At 44.1% G+C, this 17,476-nt stretch overlaps 1 protein-coding gene across 6 annotated transcripts in view; it reads left to right on the plus strand.

Moving 5' to 3' along the window:
* Positions 1-1,956: 1,956 nt before the first annotated feature.
* LOC308576323 (arylacetamide deacetylase-like 4) overlaps positions 1,957-17,476 on the plus strand; it is a 61,090-nt gene continuing 45,570 nt past the window's right edge. The window contains exons 1-4 of one of the 6 annotated variants that reach the window (XM_081175572.1): positions 1,957-2,216; positions 5,103-5,319; positions 6,854-6,917; positions 8,055-8,941. In XM_081175572.1, coding sequence (XP_081031698.1) covers positions 2,040-2,216; positions 5,103-5,319; positions 6,854-6,917; positions 8,055-8,829 — 1,233 coding nt within the window. In that variant the 5' untranslated portion in view covers positions 1,957-2,039 and the 3' untranslated portion in view covers positions 8,830-8,941. Of the gene's footprint in view, positions 2,217-5,102; positions 5,320-6,853; positions 6,918-8,054; positions 8,942-17,476 lie in introns of those variants that run through there. The other 5 variants (XM_081175573.1, XM_081175569.1, XM_081175567.1 and 2 more) reach the window with 5 other exon arrangements.

Consider the following 17,476-nt stretch of genomic DNA (forward strand, 5'->3'; position numbering starts at 1 on the left):
CTCTCTGCACTACATTTTTTCCACGCCCTGCTTCAGGAATGTCTGATAAAGAAACACATGCAGGAAGATTATGAGGACACAATGCCTCTCCTCTCTTAAGCTTCTCTGTACACAATAAAATAAAAAATAAAAAAAAATGGTGAGATGTAGGAATGCAAATATCCAGAGATGTAGTGATCAGGTAGGATTGCTATGAGGAATTATAACAGATATAGAGTAAGCCATCTGCGTCAGCAATGAAAGCATTGCGTTGACTGGGTTTAAACTATTTTGATATCATTCTTGATCAATCTACACCCCTGCATCCCTGTTCAATTCCTCTCTTCCTCACATGTCACGTACACAGCAGTTGCTTTGCCAGGCAGGCATCCTGGGCCATAAAGACAGTGGGCAAGTTCCTTTGAAGTAGTTTCTTATATATTAATATTGGGATGTTAATCTTAGGGCCTGGAAATAGTTTCACAGGAAGGTGATAATGATGCCTATCTCCTTGCCATCCTTCCATCCTCTCTGTCTTACTCCTGTTTGTGATCTCCGGAGTTTCTCTAGTCCTCTTTTATTTACTCTCAGATTAGGTATGCATGCTCAGAGTAGTAGTCTTTGTAGTTAAAAGAATTTCTTTTGATTTAACTTTGTCCCAACATAGGTTTGTGGAAATGCTCAGAAGAAATCTGATTGGTTCTTAGGAACACTCTGTAAAAAGCTTTTTTGTGAATAAAACTACCTGGGCCGCGGGGGGGGGGGGATTATACGTACCCTTCCCAGAGTCTTGCTGGTTCAAGCCACTGTGTGTATTCTTATTAATCAGAGTTCAATCCTTCCTTTACTTTGCAAACGCAACACCACAGGAATGTTGGCTTTCCTTCCTTGACCCCATCACCTCCACCCTATGGTGTCATGTCATTAGGTGCTGGCCTGCAGCATTATCTTGAGGACAAATCAACACTGATTACTTTCCATTTGGATTACTGCAACAGTTATGCAAGGAGTTGAATTTGGAAATGGTCTGGAAACCTGAGTTAGTGCTAATAATGACTACAGGGACATTGATTGGCACTTGACGGGAGTTTAGGCAAATTCACACCAACGAACATGCACCCACACCCTGTGTGAGAAATGTTAGAAGTGGGTGTGAGACTCAAAATCTGAACAAAATTGATGAAGCAGCAGAGAGTTTATCGATTACAAAATAACGTACTTGCAACATCAGGTGTCCAAAAGCAGACACATTAACAGAAGTGGAATACAAAAAGGGAGGTGTGAGGAGGTCGTGGAAATAAGTGAATGAAAGATAAGATATTGAAGTTGTTTGATTTACTTTAAACTGTTTTTGTTTTGTTTTGTTAGTTTAATGTGTTTAATGTGTTTATGTTATGTAGTGTTTTTGTACTGTATTGTATTGTATTGTATTGTATTGTTTTTGTAGTGTTTAAATTGTTGGAAAAGTAATAAATATTAATTTTAAAAGAAACAAAAGCAGACACACCCAAAAATAGTAAGACCAAAGCTTATATCCCTTATACCCGAGGCAGGTTCCCTCCTGTTTCCCCATTGGCTGGGTATGTGCAGGGTTTACAGCCTATCACATCCGCCCAATTAAAATACTAAATCCCCCCCTTTGTTGACATCTCCCATTACTCTGAATTTGATGACCATTCCTCCTAATTTCTTTCCTCCTCCTTTGGTCAGTGTTCCTATGCTTTTACACATTGACTCAAGCAATAAAGCCACATACTGACAACCCTTAGGCTTAAGCAAGCTCTATATTTGCTGAAGCATGCGTCCATTTCAGCTGTCAGCCAACCTGTTTTCGGGCATTCTAATCACGAGTCATTCTAAAGATAAGCTGTTAAGCCAGTCTATGGTTAGCCTGCACTATATCACCACATTCCTAAACAATTTGTTTTATTCTCAGCTGAGAGATTAAGTGGGTTGGCCGAGGATGTTCTCTTGCAGGTGACACGGAGTGTTATTGTATAAAAGCCACCAGCATTGGCTAAGGCGAAGTCCTTGTCTCTGTGCCTCTGAGTTGAAGGGAAATGGCATTTGGTGGAACTCTGTGGATGCTGATATTATATATGACCATCTTCATTCATCTCTTGCTGTTGGTATGGGGAGTTTCTTATACTCTTGCCAGGACCCACCTGCCTCGAGTAATGGGCCGTCCTACATCATTGATAATTTTAAATCTCTTAGTGGGGTATGGATTTGTACTGGTAAGTTCATTTTACATATATTACAGGGATGAAGCGACACCTCTATAAAAAGGGCTGCAACATTTGAAATAGTTTAGAGAAAAGGCAAGTAAGAGGTGACGTGATAGAAATGCTTAAGATTATGGAGGAAATAGAGAGAGAAAGGTTTTCCTCCGTCTCTCACAACAGTAGAACTTGTAGACAACCCAATGAAGCTGAATGTTGGAAGATTCAGGACAGATAGAAGAAAGGACTTCTTCACACATAATATGTTCAATCCATTGAAGTCACTCTCACAAGAGGCAGTGATGGCTGCCAAGTTGAATAGCTTCCAACGAGAAATAGAGAAATTCCTGGAGGCAATAGCTATGGATGCTTATTAACCATTGTTTGCCCTTGCAAACAATCGCGGCACCCTCTTTTCATGTTTCAGTAATTTTGCTTCGGTCTCTTGTAATGTGCTGCCACCCACTGGCCTTCCTGGCAAATTGCATCAGGTAATTCAGAGGTGGATCCCAACATAACCTTTCCTTGCTTCTCCTTGTGTCCCGCTGACCGTTGCTTTGTAAGTGCTGCAGTTACTTTCCATAAGCAGACCTTTCTCCTTTCCCCAGACCAGCTCCGTCAGGGCTATTGCTCACTTCCAAGCCTCAATATTACCACACTGTCACCTCTCCGCTGGGAAGCGCTGAGCAATGGCGAGTCCCCAGGCAACGCGGCCGATTTAATCGGCACAAGGCCAATTCCAAATCACATTAGTTTCAAATTATACAGCCAAATTTTTAAAATTTTATTGGGGGTACCCATACTTCGCGCTCCGAAAGGGATCCAAACATCGCTCTTGCTGCTGCTTTGATTTCACAGTGCTATCCAGTTCTGTCCAGATAGTCTCCTTATTATTTTCCTCATCTTCTTATTGTAATCATATATTCCTTTCTTTGTGAACTCTGATAATCTTCACAAGCGGGTTGAAAACAAACATATCCTGTGTGGATTTTACACTCTCCAGGAGCCATATCACATAAAGGACAGCCACCATTTCCACACCTCCATAAAAAACATTCATACAGTCTGTCTGTGATTTCCACCGGCCTGCGAATCTGTATCTCAGGGGGCTCTGCCGGGTCAAATTCACATTCCGATAACCATACATTCACATTCCGATGACCACGGTCCCCCCCCATCCTCCTGTGGGCAAGCCGACTTGACGAATCTCCATTTGAAACTGCGTCACAAAGCTTTCCTTCCATTCCCGATATTCCCACCAGCCTCTCTTTGATCAATAATTCATTTCCACACAGCTTTTAATCTCCAGTTTGTGATTATTAATTTACAACGAATCTTACTCTCTGGGAGGGAGGATGATTGGGTACTCACATAAGACCAAAAAAGTTTTTTCCTCCCCCCCCCTTTCCATTTCAGTCCGACATATCAGTCTTTTAATGATGAGTCTTCACTTGATTTATTGTCCAGCCCGTCGCTCCTCACACAGAGATCCCATTAATCAGCAGTCTTTACACCCGATCTTCACATGAAGTATGTGCATTTGCTTCTTTATCGAATTATATATTTCAAAGTAATGCAAACCAGTGCGCGATCAGAGACAGTGTCCGGGAGAGCGGCCCCACCCGAGGGCTTTGTGCCAAAGTGCCCGTTCACCCCCTTCTTTCGAATCCGGGGGTGAATTATGGGCACAGCTGGCAAGGCAGTCCCCCCCATTCCCTTGGGGGGGCAAGGGAAGCTGCATACTCCCATATCAGCCTCTTAATTGCCTCGTGTGGGTCGGAGAGATGTTATTGTCAGCCATCTTCCAATGTGCCCCCTGGTGGCCCCCAACCTTTCCCTTTCCTTGCTTCTCATTCCGCCCCCCTGACTGTCTCTTGTAATGTGCTGCCACCCACTGGCCTTCCTGGCAAATTGCATCAGGTAATTCAGAGGTGGATCCCAACATAACCTTTCCTTGCTTCTCATTGTGTCCCGCTGACTGTTGCTTGGTAAGTCCTGCAGTTACTTTCCATAAGCAGACCTTTCTCCTTTCCCCAGACCAGCTCCGTCAGGGCTATTGCTCACTTCCAAGCCTCAATATTACCACACTGTCACCTCTCCGCTGGGAAGCGCTGAGCAAGTGCGAGTCCCCAGGCAACGCGGCCGATTTGATCGGCACAAGGCATGCAAGCTCCATCCCACAGTCGTTCTTAGACTCCTTACTGGGTGAGCAACGGAGCCAGGCAACACAGCTGGAGCCGCCCTCCTCCCTGGCTGGCAGGGAGGGAGGGAGAGGAGCTGCTTCTTTGGAAACCTGGGAAATTTAAGGGACATCATCAATCCAGGACAGCAGCGGGAAGCGGCGCTGGGATAAGGGAGTTTCCCGCTGCGATGCCTGGCAAAGCAACGGGCAGCTGGGCTGTGTACGCAAGCAGAGAGAAATGGACAGTAGAGGAAATGGCCAGAGATGCAGAGGGTTGTGGGATTTGATCGGAAATTACTGTCAATGAATTAAACCCAATCAACACCATGCTTTCACAGCTGACACAATGGCTTGATGCATATTTTATAATTCCTCATAGTAATCCCATCTGATCCCCACACTCTGGATATTTGTACTCCTACACTGCTTAGGTTCTTATGCACTCCAGTGGATTTATCCTGAGTAGTACTAGCACTGAATACCCCCAATTTGTGTTGCATCTTAAGGTTTGAAATAACAGGAAGCGTACTAGGAAAGGGGAGTGGGCAGGGGCTTCACTTCTGGGCTGCTCAAAGAGAATAAGTTTCCATCCCAAGAGGAAGGAAAGGATAAACAGCACAGTCATCTCCCATGCACGGTTTCTGTTCCATAGGCAATACATATATGCAATACATATATCTAATGCTGATTTAAAATGCTAAATGTTTTGGTTTAAACAGGGAGGAATTCTGGAAAAACTGGGCATCTGCCATAGATATACCACACTCAGGATCCTAAACCTATTAATTCCAGAAGTGAAGGACCCAAAAATGATCACAAGGGACCTGGTTTTTGATGGGGTGCCTGTGAGGCTGTACTGGCCCAAGACATCACCTGCTGGGAACAGGAAAGGAATCATCTTTCTTCATGGAGGGGTTGCACTATTTGGAAGCATCCGTAAGTTCTTTGAAATGTTTTTGAAATGTTTGTTGTTTGTGGAGAATTTGGGGTGATACTTTAATGTAAAGGTCATGAAATGTTTGCTATGGAGGGGTGGGGGTGGTTTGTGCTGCCTCCGGGTATTTATTTTTATCTTTATGAATACTGCTACAAAAGTTGGGTACCGCCTCTCTGCCAAACCAGTAGGATGGGATGATGAGAATTGTAGTTTAAGAACAGTTGGAGACCCAAGCTTGGGAAACACTGCTCTAAAGACACTCTTTTCCTGAAAACTCAACCCCCCCCCCCATTGCCATGAGTCTGACAACCTCTTTCTGCTCAGGCCCAAGGATTCCTCGCATATGTGCCAACAACCCCTTTTGTCAAGTTAAGGCCTCTATCCAATTGAGGCACTGACTTGGAAAGTGTTTTTTCCGCTGGCCTCCAATCTTCCCTTCAATACTCCAAATCAGGTATAGGCAAACTCCGGCCCTCCAGATGTTTGGGACTACAATTCCCATATCCCTAGCTAACAGGAGCAGTGATCAGGGAGGATGGGAATTGTAGTCCCAAACATCTGGAGGGCCGGAGTTTGCCTATGCCTGCTCCAAATAATAATCAAAATCCTACCACTTACTAATTTCTAAGGTTTAGGGTGGTCTCCCCCCAAATCTATAACAATACAAAGAATAACAACAAACAATGTCAATAACCTGTGGCTACACACAGTTTAAAAGGCCGTCTATTGGTTAATTAGCCAAAGGCACCTGACAATATGAAACGAAAGGCGCCAGGTGGGTCTCCTGGGGGAGAGCATTCCACAAACGGGGAGCCACAACAGTTCTGGGCTTGGGCCCAGAAACAAATTGGCAGCCAATGCAGTCACACCAGGATTGGCATTATATACCCAAACCACGGTGGGCAACCTGGCTGCTGAATTCTGCACCAGCTGAAGTTTCTGAACTGTAGGCAGCTTAACATGGCAGGATGGGATTGTGTGGTAAGAAAACAGGGCTGAGCCTTCCTGTTCCAGAGATGTCTGGTTCTGTATTAATTCCTAATGTCAAGGTCAATGAAAAATGCCAAAGAAGGTATTTGTGCTTCGTACTTCAATGGACTTCTATGAAAGGTCTTCCAGAGATGGTCAGAATTAATTTGAAAAAAGCCAAAAAATGTGGTCTGAGGTTTGTTAGGTCCTGTTCTGACTTATTCACGTATTTACACGTTCATTCTGCATGGAGGGAGTCCATGGTCATCTCAAGGAGGGCTTGTTCCCACAGCTGTGCAGCACTGGAGTCAAGGCATCTTTCCCAGCCAGCCTTTAGCTAGCCAGTCTAAAATGGATCCCAGTCTTCGTTCTTCCTAGCACACCTTGCTTTAAAAGTATGGATTTTTTGGTTCTATTCTGAGTTTTACCCATTGAAACTGCTGATCAGGAGGGAACAAAATGTACATAATGGTTTTCAACTAGTGATGCCCCATTTATAAAGGGTTCAGTTCAACTTAGTTGTTGCCAAAGGAGACTCGTTAAAGGTTATGTGCCCTTTTCCAGGAACTTCTGAAAGGATCTGCCATTCGCTTGCCCACGGAACCGACTCAGTGGTTATGTGTGTTGAGTAAGTGTCTCCACGCTTCAGTTTCTAACCCTTCCACATGAGCCCAGAAAACGGCTGATTTTGCCAACATCGTGAATTTGCCAACCTTTAGAATGGGTGTTCACCTTTGTATTTTGATTTTTATGCCTTTGGACCCAATCCCTCTGGCTTTAAGCATAAGAAGCTGGATCAGGCCAAAGGGGGCCCAACATCCTGTTCTCACGGTGGCCAACCAAATATCCCAATGAAAAGCCCACAAGCTGGACCCAGACACAGGGACGCGGACTTAGAAAAAATATTGGGGGGGGGGGCGGGAAAGCTCATGAATAATAAATAAGCTCATGAATATGCAAATAAAGTGGCTCCGGCCCTAAATAGGGCAAGCCACGCCCCCCAGCCAGCCGATTGGCTGGCTGGGAGGTGTGGCCAGTCGGGATTCCCTGTTCTCGCGGGATTTCCGGCAGTGCCTCCGATTAGGGCGCGCGGCTGGCTGGCTGGCGAAGGAGCAGGCGGAGGGAGGAGGAGGCGGGGGACGGCGGCGGCGCTCTGCTTAAAGGGCGCCCGCCCGAGATTATTGGGGGGGCTGAGCCCCCTCAAGCCCCATGGAGTCGGCGCCTATGCCCAGACACAGGAGCACTACTCCCAGTTGCAATGTACATCATCTGGTATTCAGAAGCATTACTGCGGGGATTTGAATCGCTGACCTTACGATCAGCAAGTCCTGGGCACTGAGGTTTTACCCACAGCGCCACCCACGTCCCATGAGAAACTGGAGTCTGGTCCTTCTACAGGTTGGGAAAAGCAGGGTAGGGGTTAGTGATAAAGCAGGATATCAAATCCAAACTCCTCTTCTTCCCTCTGAAATCACCGCAGACCCCCACCTCTGCACCATTGCCCCTCTTTTTCACCCTCCTTGAGTGGCATCTGCCTGATTGGAATTTGTCTTGCTTGCGTGAAGGCAGGGGTGCCAACTTGAGTAAATATTGCCCCCCCCCCGGTAAGTCCCATATTGCATAAATGATCACATGACGTGGAGCACATAACCATTTGAATGGAAATGCCAATCAGCTTAGGGGGACCAGCCTCCTTGGGGGTGCTGAAGGTACCTCAGCCCCAAGTATGATGTCAAATGTTGATGATATCTTGGTTTTTCTTTAGATTTCGTTTAGCTACTAAGCATCCGTATCCAGTCCCCGTACAGGACTGTTTAACTGCTGTAATACATTTTATGAAAAATGCAAAGGAATATGGAGTGGACCCCAGCCGCATTGCCATTGTTGGGGAGAGTAGTGGAGGCACATATGCTGCAGCCATTTGTCAAGAACTGGTGACCAGAGAGGACCTCCCAAGAGTGCGAGCTCAGGTCCTCATTTACCCATTCCTCCAATCAATGGACTTCAATTTGCCATCCTATCAGCAAAACCATTCAGTTCCTCCCTTGTTCCGGAAAAGAGCTGTCAGTTTTGGTTTGACATATCTCGCTGGGAAGACAATGAATGTAGATGGAGTTCTGAAAGGCGCCCATGTCCCTCCTGATTTGAGAGAGAAATACCAAAAATGGATCAACGCTGATAACATTCCAGAAGAATTTAAAGCTAGGGGCTATGTTCCTGTAGAACCTGCTCCATTTTCAGAAGAACTTTATGAACAAGTTAAAAGAGCTGGTGAGACAATGTTTGCCCCCCTTTTAGTGGAGGATGACATAATCCATCAGCTCCCAGAGGCTTTCATTCTAACCTGTGAATATGATGTTCTCCGGGACGATGGGCTGTTGTACAAGAAGCGGCTAGAGGACCACGGTGTGCCAGTGACATGGTATCATGTTCAAGATGGATTTCATTCAATAATGACCATAGCTGGTTTGAAGGCAATTGAATTTCCGAGCACACAGAAATGTTTGCAGAATGTAATACAGTTCTTAAAAGGTTTATAGAAATGAATGACATTCTTTGTCTTCCTATGGCAGTCTTCCCCTTCTGTGGAGGGAAATATCGTTCCTCATTGTGCCAATCCTGAAGTAAAAAGAAAAAATCTGATCAAAAATTCCACTCTGTTTAATTTATTAAAATCACCATGGGCTCTATGAATACATACGCAAAGCCCTACTGGATCAAGCCATTGGCTCACTTCACACAGCATCTTGTTCTCTTTGTGTTACATATTTTTTAAATTAATTTTCATACAATTTAACAAATTCAATTCAGTTTCAATACAATAATCCCTCAACATTTTGACTCCTCATCCTTCCTTCCATGATGTTTCTGTTCAAATCCTTTGTCTACTAAATGTAATACTCATTTCTATAGCAAATATCCAACATTAGATTCCTTTATCATTCTCCTTCCTTTGCTTATATTTCCAGTCCTGCCTGTGTTTTCATTTGACTTTAATATTTTCTCAGATATTCTGAAAAGGATCTCCACTCCTCCACAAGCATTTCGTCTTTTTGGTTTCTTATTTTCGCCTTCCCCATATAGTCCAATAGTTTTAAAGTCCACTCCTCTTTTGTTGGAACTTCTTCATCACTTTTTTTATATTGATTTTCCAGATTTTAACCCAATTATAAAAATTATAACAAATTAATACAATTCTGTGTAAGTGACTTCCTGCATGCCGTCCTTGATCCGTCCTTATCTTCCAATGTTACTGACTGCGTTTTCATACTCTTATTGAAGTAAATAGTATAACAGACCCTGAGGATTGTCACACCCCTTGTTACTGGTTTGGGAGTCTTCTCTTTCTAGAATATCTCTCCCCTCCTGACTAGAATGAGACCCATGTGTTACGGCTAAAATCTGGGTGCGGGGTTACTCTGCCACCCAGCTCATCGGACTAAGTCCGTGGGTCCCTGCGGAAGAAAATGAGCTCAGCCGGACGCAGGAGCAAACTGCAGAAGATCCAAGTTTATTGCGCAACAGGTTCAAGGCGAGATTGAACCCAGAGAAAGGGGTGACATGAACTTTTGAAATTTCCCTCCATATCCCAGAATACAGTGCATGAAACGTCACGAATACATTATGGGAAGGTTGGGTTTCACAAGTTACATCATGAATATACTTTACACGTCATGAATACATTATGAAAAGGTGGGATTACATTAATTAGCATTTTCGGATGAGGGAGGGGGGATATGCGGAGCGGGAAATATACATAGATACACATTTATTGAGTACCGGTGGTGGCAAGACAATGGGTCAGAGATATGCATCGTCTGCCACCTAATATTGCCTAGAGGGAAGGTTTGGCAAATTAAGAAGTTCCTGCGTACGTGACCTGCCGCTTCGGGGATTATGGAAGTAGGGATAGCATCATGGAGTCCACGGGGAACTGAGTTGAATGACACTGAGAGCGAAGAAATTGGAGTTACGGTTGATTTTATATCAATTTCTAAAGATTTCAATGATTTCAAACCCATTCTGTACTATAGGGCAAAAGCAGAAACAGAATGGATACATTGTAACAGGAGGTCCCTGGTTTCGGATCCATTGTTCTCGCCGTGGGGGGCCGTCAGCAGCTTGCCAGGGGTGAAATGAGGCGTGCAGGAGCTCCCTGAGCTAGCTTCTGCAGGACGAATGCATGGCTGTGATTGGCTAAAGCGGGGCCATAGGAATAAGCGGGGCCTCGGATGTTCCTAGAAGGAAGGGGGAAAGGAGCCCCCCCCCTTCCGTTCCGTATCAGTCCCCCATTCGGAGATAGATTTGCATTAAAGTTCTGTAAGAACTTGCAAATCTTTTCTCCGCACCCTAAATCTCGGTGAATGGGATGTGTGGCTTTATGCAAACCTGAAAGGGACTTGCAAGCCATGCCTCTTACGGTCATTTGCAAGTATAGCAGTGCAGGTAGCTGCATATAGGGTATTATATAAAGAACACCTCTTGTATTTTGTTGCTAAATTACTTGTGGCATTCTCAATAGTGTTTTATGCTTTACACCTAGCAGGAAGGTCTAATTGACTGAAAAATGCAGTTGGTGTTTTGTCCTTCGCCATTTTTGTGTATTTCTCAGGTGTCAAGCTAGCTCTTCTGTGGTCTCACACTGACATAGTGCTACAGCAACACATCCTGTCTGTTGAATCCCCTCGGGGCTTTCATTTAACCATGTTGCCTGGCATTCACCATAGCTGGCACAGGTTGGACATCTCGTGAGGGAGAGGTCTTCGCCTTGGCCTTCCTATGGGATTCTATTATAGGCTGTGGTTTTGCACGCATGGGGGTTGCTCACTTGCACTTAAAGGACCAAAAGGCTAATTGCAGCCTGGATACACTTGCCCAATTCAAACTGAGTCCAATTTGAATTTATCTTGCCCCATGGTTCTCAACTCTTCAAACCAATCTGTTAAAAGAAAACCATTCTTAACAAGGGCAGTTGTCCAAATAAGTCAATTCAACTCTATAAGGGATCATTCCTGCTAAACCAAAGCATATGCACCTTCATGTACCTGGTGTTTTATGGATCCAGAAGCTTGTCCTTGGCAAAACGAGGTTTAACACATTTTAAAATGGATAGGGAAAGATTGGCATAGTGTCAGGTGGGACAATGAAATGTGGTTATCTAAACATTGAACTACACAATAGTGTGAGCTATTAGAAAGTATAAAATGCATGAGAATTCTCCATTGGTGTGTAAGCAATAAGACATTAAACATAAAAACAATTACACACAAAAATTGCCCCCCTTTGTGGAAATCACACTGTCAGACACATTTCAACATTCTTACATAATAACACATAATACAAAACAAACTAATTAAATATCAGTTACATATCTTGACACAATTGTGATCTTTTATGCATGTATCTTTTGAATCCTGGAGCACAGTCTTAAGGTTCAAAAGTGAGAAAATGTCCTTGCAATTCAACTCCTCCCCTTAGCCATGAGGGGTTGTTGCTGCTTTTCATCATTGCACATCTGTAGAAGTGATATCCTGTAAGGGGCAGGGTTTTGGGGCTTAAAGACAGTTAGAAAAGGGAGGGGGCAAAAGGCGAAAAGGATGTGATGTCCTTCGGTTTCTGTTGGAAGTTGCAAATAATAAAATCTTAGCGAATTAAGCGTTTCATTCATTCCAATATTATTATCACATTTTCCTATAACTACTGTTATTATAGGGACGCAGGTGGCGCTGTGGGTAAAAGCCTCAGCGCCTAGGGCTTGCCGATCGAAAGGTCGGCGGTTCGAATCCCTGCGGCGGGGTGCGCTCCCATCACTCGGTCCCAGCGCCTGCCAACCTAGCAGTTCGAAAGCACCTCCGGGTGCAAGTAGATAAATAGGGACCGCTTACCAGCGGGAAGGTAAACAGCGTTTCCGTGTGCGGCTCTGGCTCGCCAGAGCAGCGATGTCACGCTGGCCACGTGACCCGGAAGTGTCTTCGGACAGCGCTGGCCCACGGCCTCTTGAGTGAGATGGGCGCACAACCCTAGAGTCTGGCAAGACTGGCCCGTACGGGCAGGGGTACCTTTACCTTACTGTTATTATCTGCTAAGTTTGTTTGCTTTTCTTCACTTAGTTTTTGTTGTTGTTGTTCTTTTCATATTATAAAATAAAAAATTACTCCACATGTATAGAAAGAGAACTGTAAAAAATACAAAGGTTAAAAAATAAAAAGGAAGCAAAAAAAATTAGATTACCAGTTAGATGAAAATGGACTTGACACAAAGACATCAGATTCAGAAAATAACTATTATTAAATAGTACAAAGATATTATCAAAACCACACATATTACTACTGGACTGAAAAAAAAGGGAAAACAATGGGGAAAACTTAAAATTCACCATGTGCTATCCAATAAAAGAACTTCATGAGACTGACTTTCAACATGTGATGAACATGTCCCCAAAGTAAAACACAAACACACAAAATGAGCTATGAGGAACCAAAAATAAATAAATGCTAAGACACACAATTAATAAGTAATCTGTTTTGGCATTCTAACATCCCAAATGAAAATAAAAGTGTTTCTTGATGTGACATCATCAGCTGTAATGTTAATACTGGGAAATGAGTTAATACCAAGAAAAAATGAATGGCAATTTAAAGTTGTGTAAGTACCTTGCACTAGCCAAAATGACAGAATTAATAAGAGATGCTCAGGCCGAAGGTAAACAAGTACCATTCCACAAACAATGTTTGGTTGTGCTTCGATTAACTTCATAGACATCATGGAGAAACGGATTAAATAAATGAAAACAGATTATTTGTAACTTTAAAAAAGTGTCAAAGCCACAAAGAGATGGAAGTCACTAATATAGCAGGGATTCAGACGTGTTTCACAAAACAGAAAGAAAGTTGCTGTGGGAGGAAAAAGGGACAAACACTTTGTTATCGGGGTTCACATATCCTGTTAAAAGGGAAAATTATTTCATGTGAGAAGCCTGTCAGGAAATGCTGTTCCTAAAATTCCCATTGAGGGGGGGAAATGCTTTGATATTTACCTGTGAAAAGAATTTGGCATGTTAAGATTTGGAACCTGGAAAACTCTTGACTTTTGATGGGCTAGTTGTTTTTTTTAGCCTTTTGTCTTAAGTAGCCCCTGGAGCAAAGACAGATTAAGGGTGATTTCCTTCAATGGTTCCGACTTTTCTTTTACATTTGGAAGAAACCTCCTCTCCCTCCTTACAGTTCCCCCCCCCCGTCCTCTCTCTCTCTCTCTCTTCTTTAGCTGATCTAGCCTCTGTGCATGTGCAGAGTTCATGTCTCAGCAAACCTTTTGTACTATTGAAAATGTTGCATCCTTTGGCTAAATTAACATTTGAATAAGGGAAGGGAAGGGTATGGAGTAGATTTTGAGAACAGGGTTTGATTTTAAACAAAAAAGAGAAACTCAGCAATTTAAGTATTCACCAAAGCTAGCGATTTCAGCCCAAGCAAACGAGACTGCTTCCTTTATGTACAGGAAAGGGCTAATATCCCTCTGGCCATTCGCGGAACAATCAACCGCTCTCTTATTTATGAGTAAAAATGGCCAGAGAGTTAGAATTCATAGGATTTTATTTTTTTTTTAACATTCTCAGTCATTTCGGCCTTACCATTTGCAGACAAATGGATTGGTCAAGGCTAATTCTACTTGATTATCCATTTGTATGTGCTTAAACTTTGAGTAGACTTTTAAGTCTAATTTTTGTAAATAATAGACAAAATGATAAACACTGTAATCACTTAAATGCCTGATATCACCAGTTCTGCTTCAAACATCATGGCTTTCACCTGTCATCACACCTTTTAAAAAAACAAAGAGCCAACCTGGGCTGAATTTCAACTCATCAGCCACAAATTGGGAAAGTTGAAAGGGACCTGGGGTCATCTAGTCCAACCCTAAAATACAGGGTTCGTAGCAAGATTTGTACTACCAGAAACACACACATACCTATAGAAATTATCTTTAAAGGAAGATTGAACTTAACATTTTTCCTAAGATAGGGAGAGGATCTTTTATAAAGCAAAGTTAATTCAATTGATATAACCACTCACAAATAATTACACTCACAAATAATTACATCAGCCATAGATTTGACATTTTTGTTGAACTTGCAGAGCAATAGTAAGCCTAATCTATGCCCCCCCCCTTGCAGTTTCCTTTAAAGGAAGCTTACTCAGGAGTAAATTTACCTGGCACAGAATAAGAAGGAGAAGGGAAAAAAAACCCTGAAAGAGACAGAATGAAACAAGGGGGGGGGGCATTTTCTAAGAAAAGAGGCCAGGAAGTCTTATAGAGACTGATATCAGGAGCCTTACAATAACTCTTCTGTCCAACCAAATCAAAGTTAAACCTGGACTCAGATATTTTTCTTAGAAGGAACACCATACTTTCATAGGCATATGCTTAATGAAATACATACACTGCATTTTAGCTTGAGAGCAGTTGGCTCAACTAGGCTTTTGCAGCAGAAACATTAGGTTATCAGCACCTTCCAAAATAAGACTGTAGACTCACAATCTCAAAAGTTGGGGCAAAGCAAGAGGTGGGGTAAACATTTGCACACTTCATTCTCATTTTCTCTTATTTAGGACTGCTAAGATCCAGCATGGCTTCCTTAGATTTAAATTTTGAAGCAAGCTTGCAGTTTAAACTATGCACACTTAAGAAAGGCAGTCTGCCAGAGACAGAAGGAACAGACAACACACATAACGGACAACATGTAAACATACATATTCTCATATATGTATTAACAGACAACACACATAACAGACAACATGTAAACATATATATTCTCATCCTTTAGTTGGTTATTGCAAGGAGATGGGCCACTACCTTTGGCTTCATTAAGTGAAATTAGTAGGAAGGTCCCACATGGTTTTATGAGCCTCCTTGCCTCTTCAAACACACCACCAGGTAATCAGACTGGTAGGGCTCACAACGCTTGGTTGACTGGGTACCCCTTTATAGATGCATGCGTTGCTGTTGTTGCTCTTTTGCTTTTTCCTTTTTTTGGGGGGGGGTGTCTGGGATAGAGAAGGGGAAAAAGAGGGGTTGATTAGGATTGGTATGTCTAGGGGTTTGGAATGCTTAGTACAGGGACGTATAGTAAAGAGGAGAAGGGGCTTCTAGTTGCCTGGCAACTTCCTTAGTGGGTTTTAGAGAGCTCTAGCTATCCGGTTCCTTGCGTTCCCTTTCCTATTTCCTATTTCCTTATTTCCTTATTTCCTTATTTCCTATAACCTGGGGTCTCTTTCCACTCTGCCGGTCCTGCCCAATTCCTCATGGGCTATCCCTCCTGGCAACCTCCTACCTATCGTCACATCTCAGGAAAAGGGGCCCTACTGGACGCCCGCGCCATGCGGTGCCAGATCGGGTGGTCCCTGGATAGAATTTTGAACTGAAAATCCCCCTTGCTTTTGGAAGCGGGCTCACACACGGTTACGTGGCACCGACCAGTGCGGCTGGGATTGGGATAGAAAGCCAGACCCCTTCCTGCCCCCTCCGTAAGGGCGCTCGGGAAGTTCGGAAAGAGAGCTCCAACCCCTTGCTTTCAACTGGGATGCCCGTTGCGGAAAGTCGGCTGTCTTTCCAAGCCGGGTCTCACCGTCTTACTTTCGGACTCCCAATTGGTGCGGCTGGCTGGAGATTTTAAGGAAAAGAGATAGAGCTCAGAACCCCCCTTTCGGGTTGAGCAGCGGTCCACGGTCTCTCTCACTAACCGGACCAAGAGAAAGGCAAGAAGGAGCGATAGAGAGGAGGGCAGAGAATTCAGTTGCCAGGAGATTCCACCCCCTTCCCACCAGTGCACTGGATTTTCCTTTTTCCTTATACTCACGCGTCTTCTATGATGATCCCGGGATCGATGAATAAGCCGGCTGGATCCCTCTTTTGCTCCCCGGCTGAACTCCTAGGGCTTTCGATTACCGCCCGGAAGATGGCTGGGGGTCCAAAAGGATCTTCCCAGGCAAAATGGCCCGGAGCCGGCTGAAGATTTCGGGGCCCCCAGTCAGCAGCTCGGGAGAACCACAAGCCCCACGTTGGGCGCCAACTGTTACGGCTAAAATCTGGGTGCGGGGTTACTCTGCCACCCAGCTCATCGGACTAAGTCCGTGGGTCCCTGCGGAAGAAAATGAGCTCAGCCGGACGCAGGAGCAAACTGCAGAAGATCCAAGTTTATTGCGCAACAGGTTCAAGGCGAGATTGAACCCAGAGAAAGGGGTGACATGAACTTTTGAAATTTCCCTCCATATCCCAGAATACAGTGCATGAAACGTCACGAATACATTATGGGAAGGTTGGGTTTCACAAGTTACATCATGAATATACTTTACACGTCATGAATACATTATGAAAAGGTGGGATTACATTAATTAGCATTTTCGGATGAGGGAGGGGGGATATGCGGAGCGGGAAATATACATAGATACACATTTATTGAGTACCGGTGGTGGCAAGACAATGGGTCAGAGATATGCATCGTCTGCCACCTAATATTGCCTAGAGGGAAGGTTTGGCAAATTAAGAAGTTCCTGCGTACGTGACCTGCCGCTTCGGGGATAATGGAAGTAGGGATAGCATCATGGAGTCCACGGGGAACTGAGTTGAATGACACTGAGAGCGAAGAAATTGGAGTTACGGTTGATTTTATATCAATTTCTAAAGATTTCAATGATTTCAAACCCATTCTGTACTATAGGGCAAAAGCAGAAACAGAATGGATACATTGTAACAGGAGGTCCCTGGTTTCGGATCCATTGTTCTCGCCGTGGGGGCCGTCAGCAGCTTGCCAGGGGTGAAATGAGGCGTGCAGGAGCTCCCTGAGCTAGCTTCTGCAGGACGAATGCATGGCTGTGATTGGCTAAAGCGGGGCCATAGGAATAAGCGGGGCCTCGGATGTTCCTAGAAGGAAGGGGGAAAGGAGCCCCCCCCTTCCGTTCCGTATCACATGGAAGCTGTATCCACACAGCTTCTACTTCTCCTGGCTCAAAGTCAGCCCTCCAGCCAGCTCCTGGCGTAAAACTCTCCCAAGACACTCAAACCAAGCCCAGTCTAAAAACTCCCTCAGAAACTGCTCCTTTTATTTTTCTCCTCCCACTCTGCTTAGTACTCATTCAGAGAGGCTCCAGCCCTCTGGTGGAATTCTGAGGGACTGCATCACCAAACTCT

Source organism: Podarcis bocagei (assembly GCF_964188305.1).
Source record: "Podarcis bocagei genome assembly, chromosome: 16".
Classification (NCBI taxonomy): domain Eukaryota; kingdom Metazoa; phylum Chordata; class Lepidosauria; order Squamata; family Lacertidae; genus Podarcis; species Podarcis bocagei.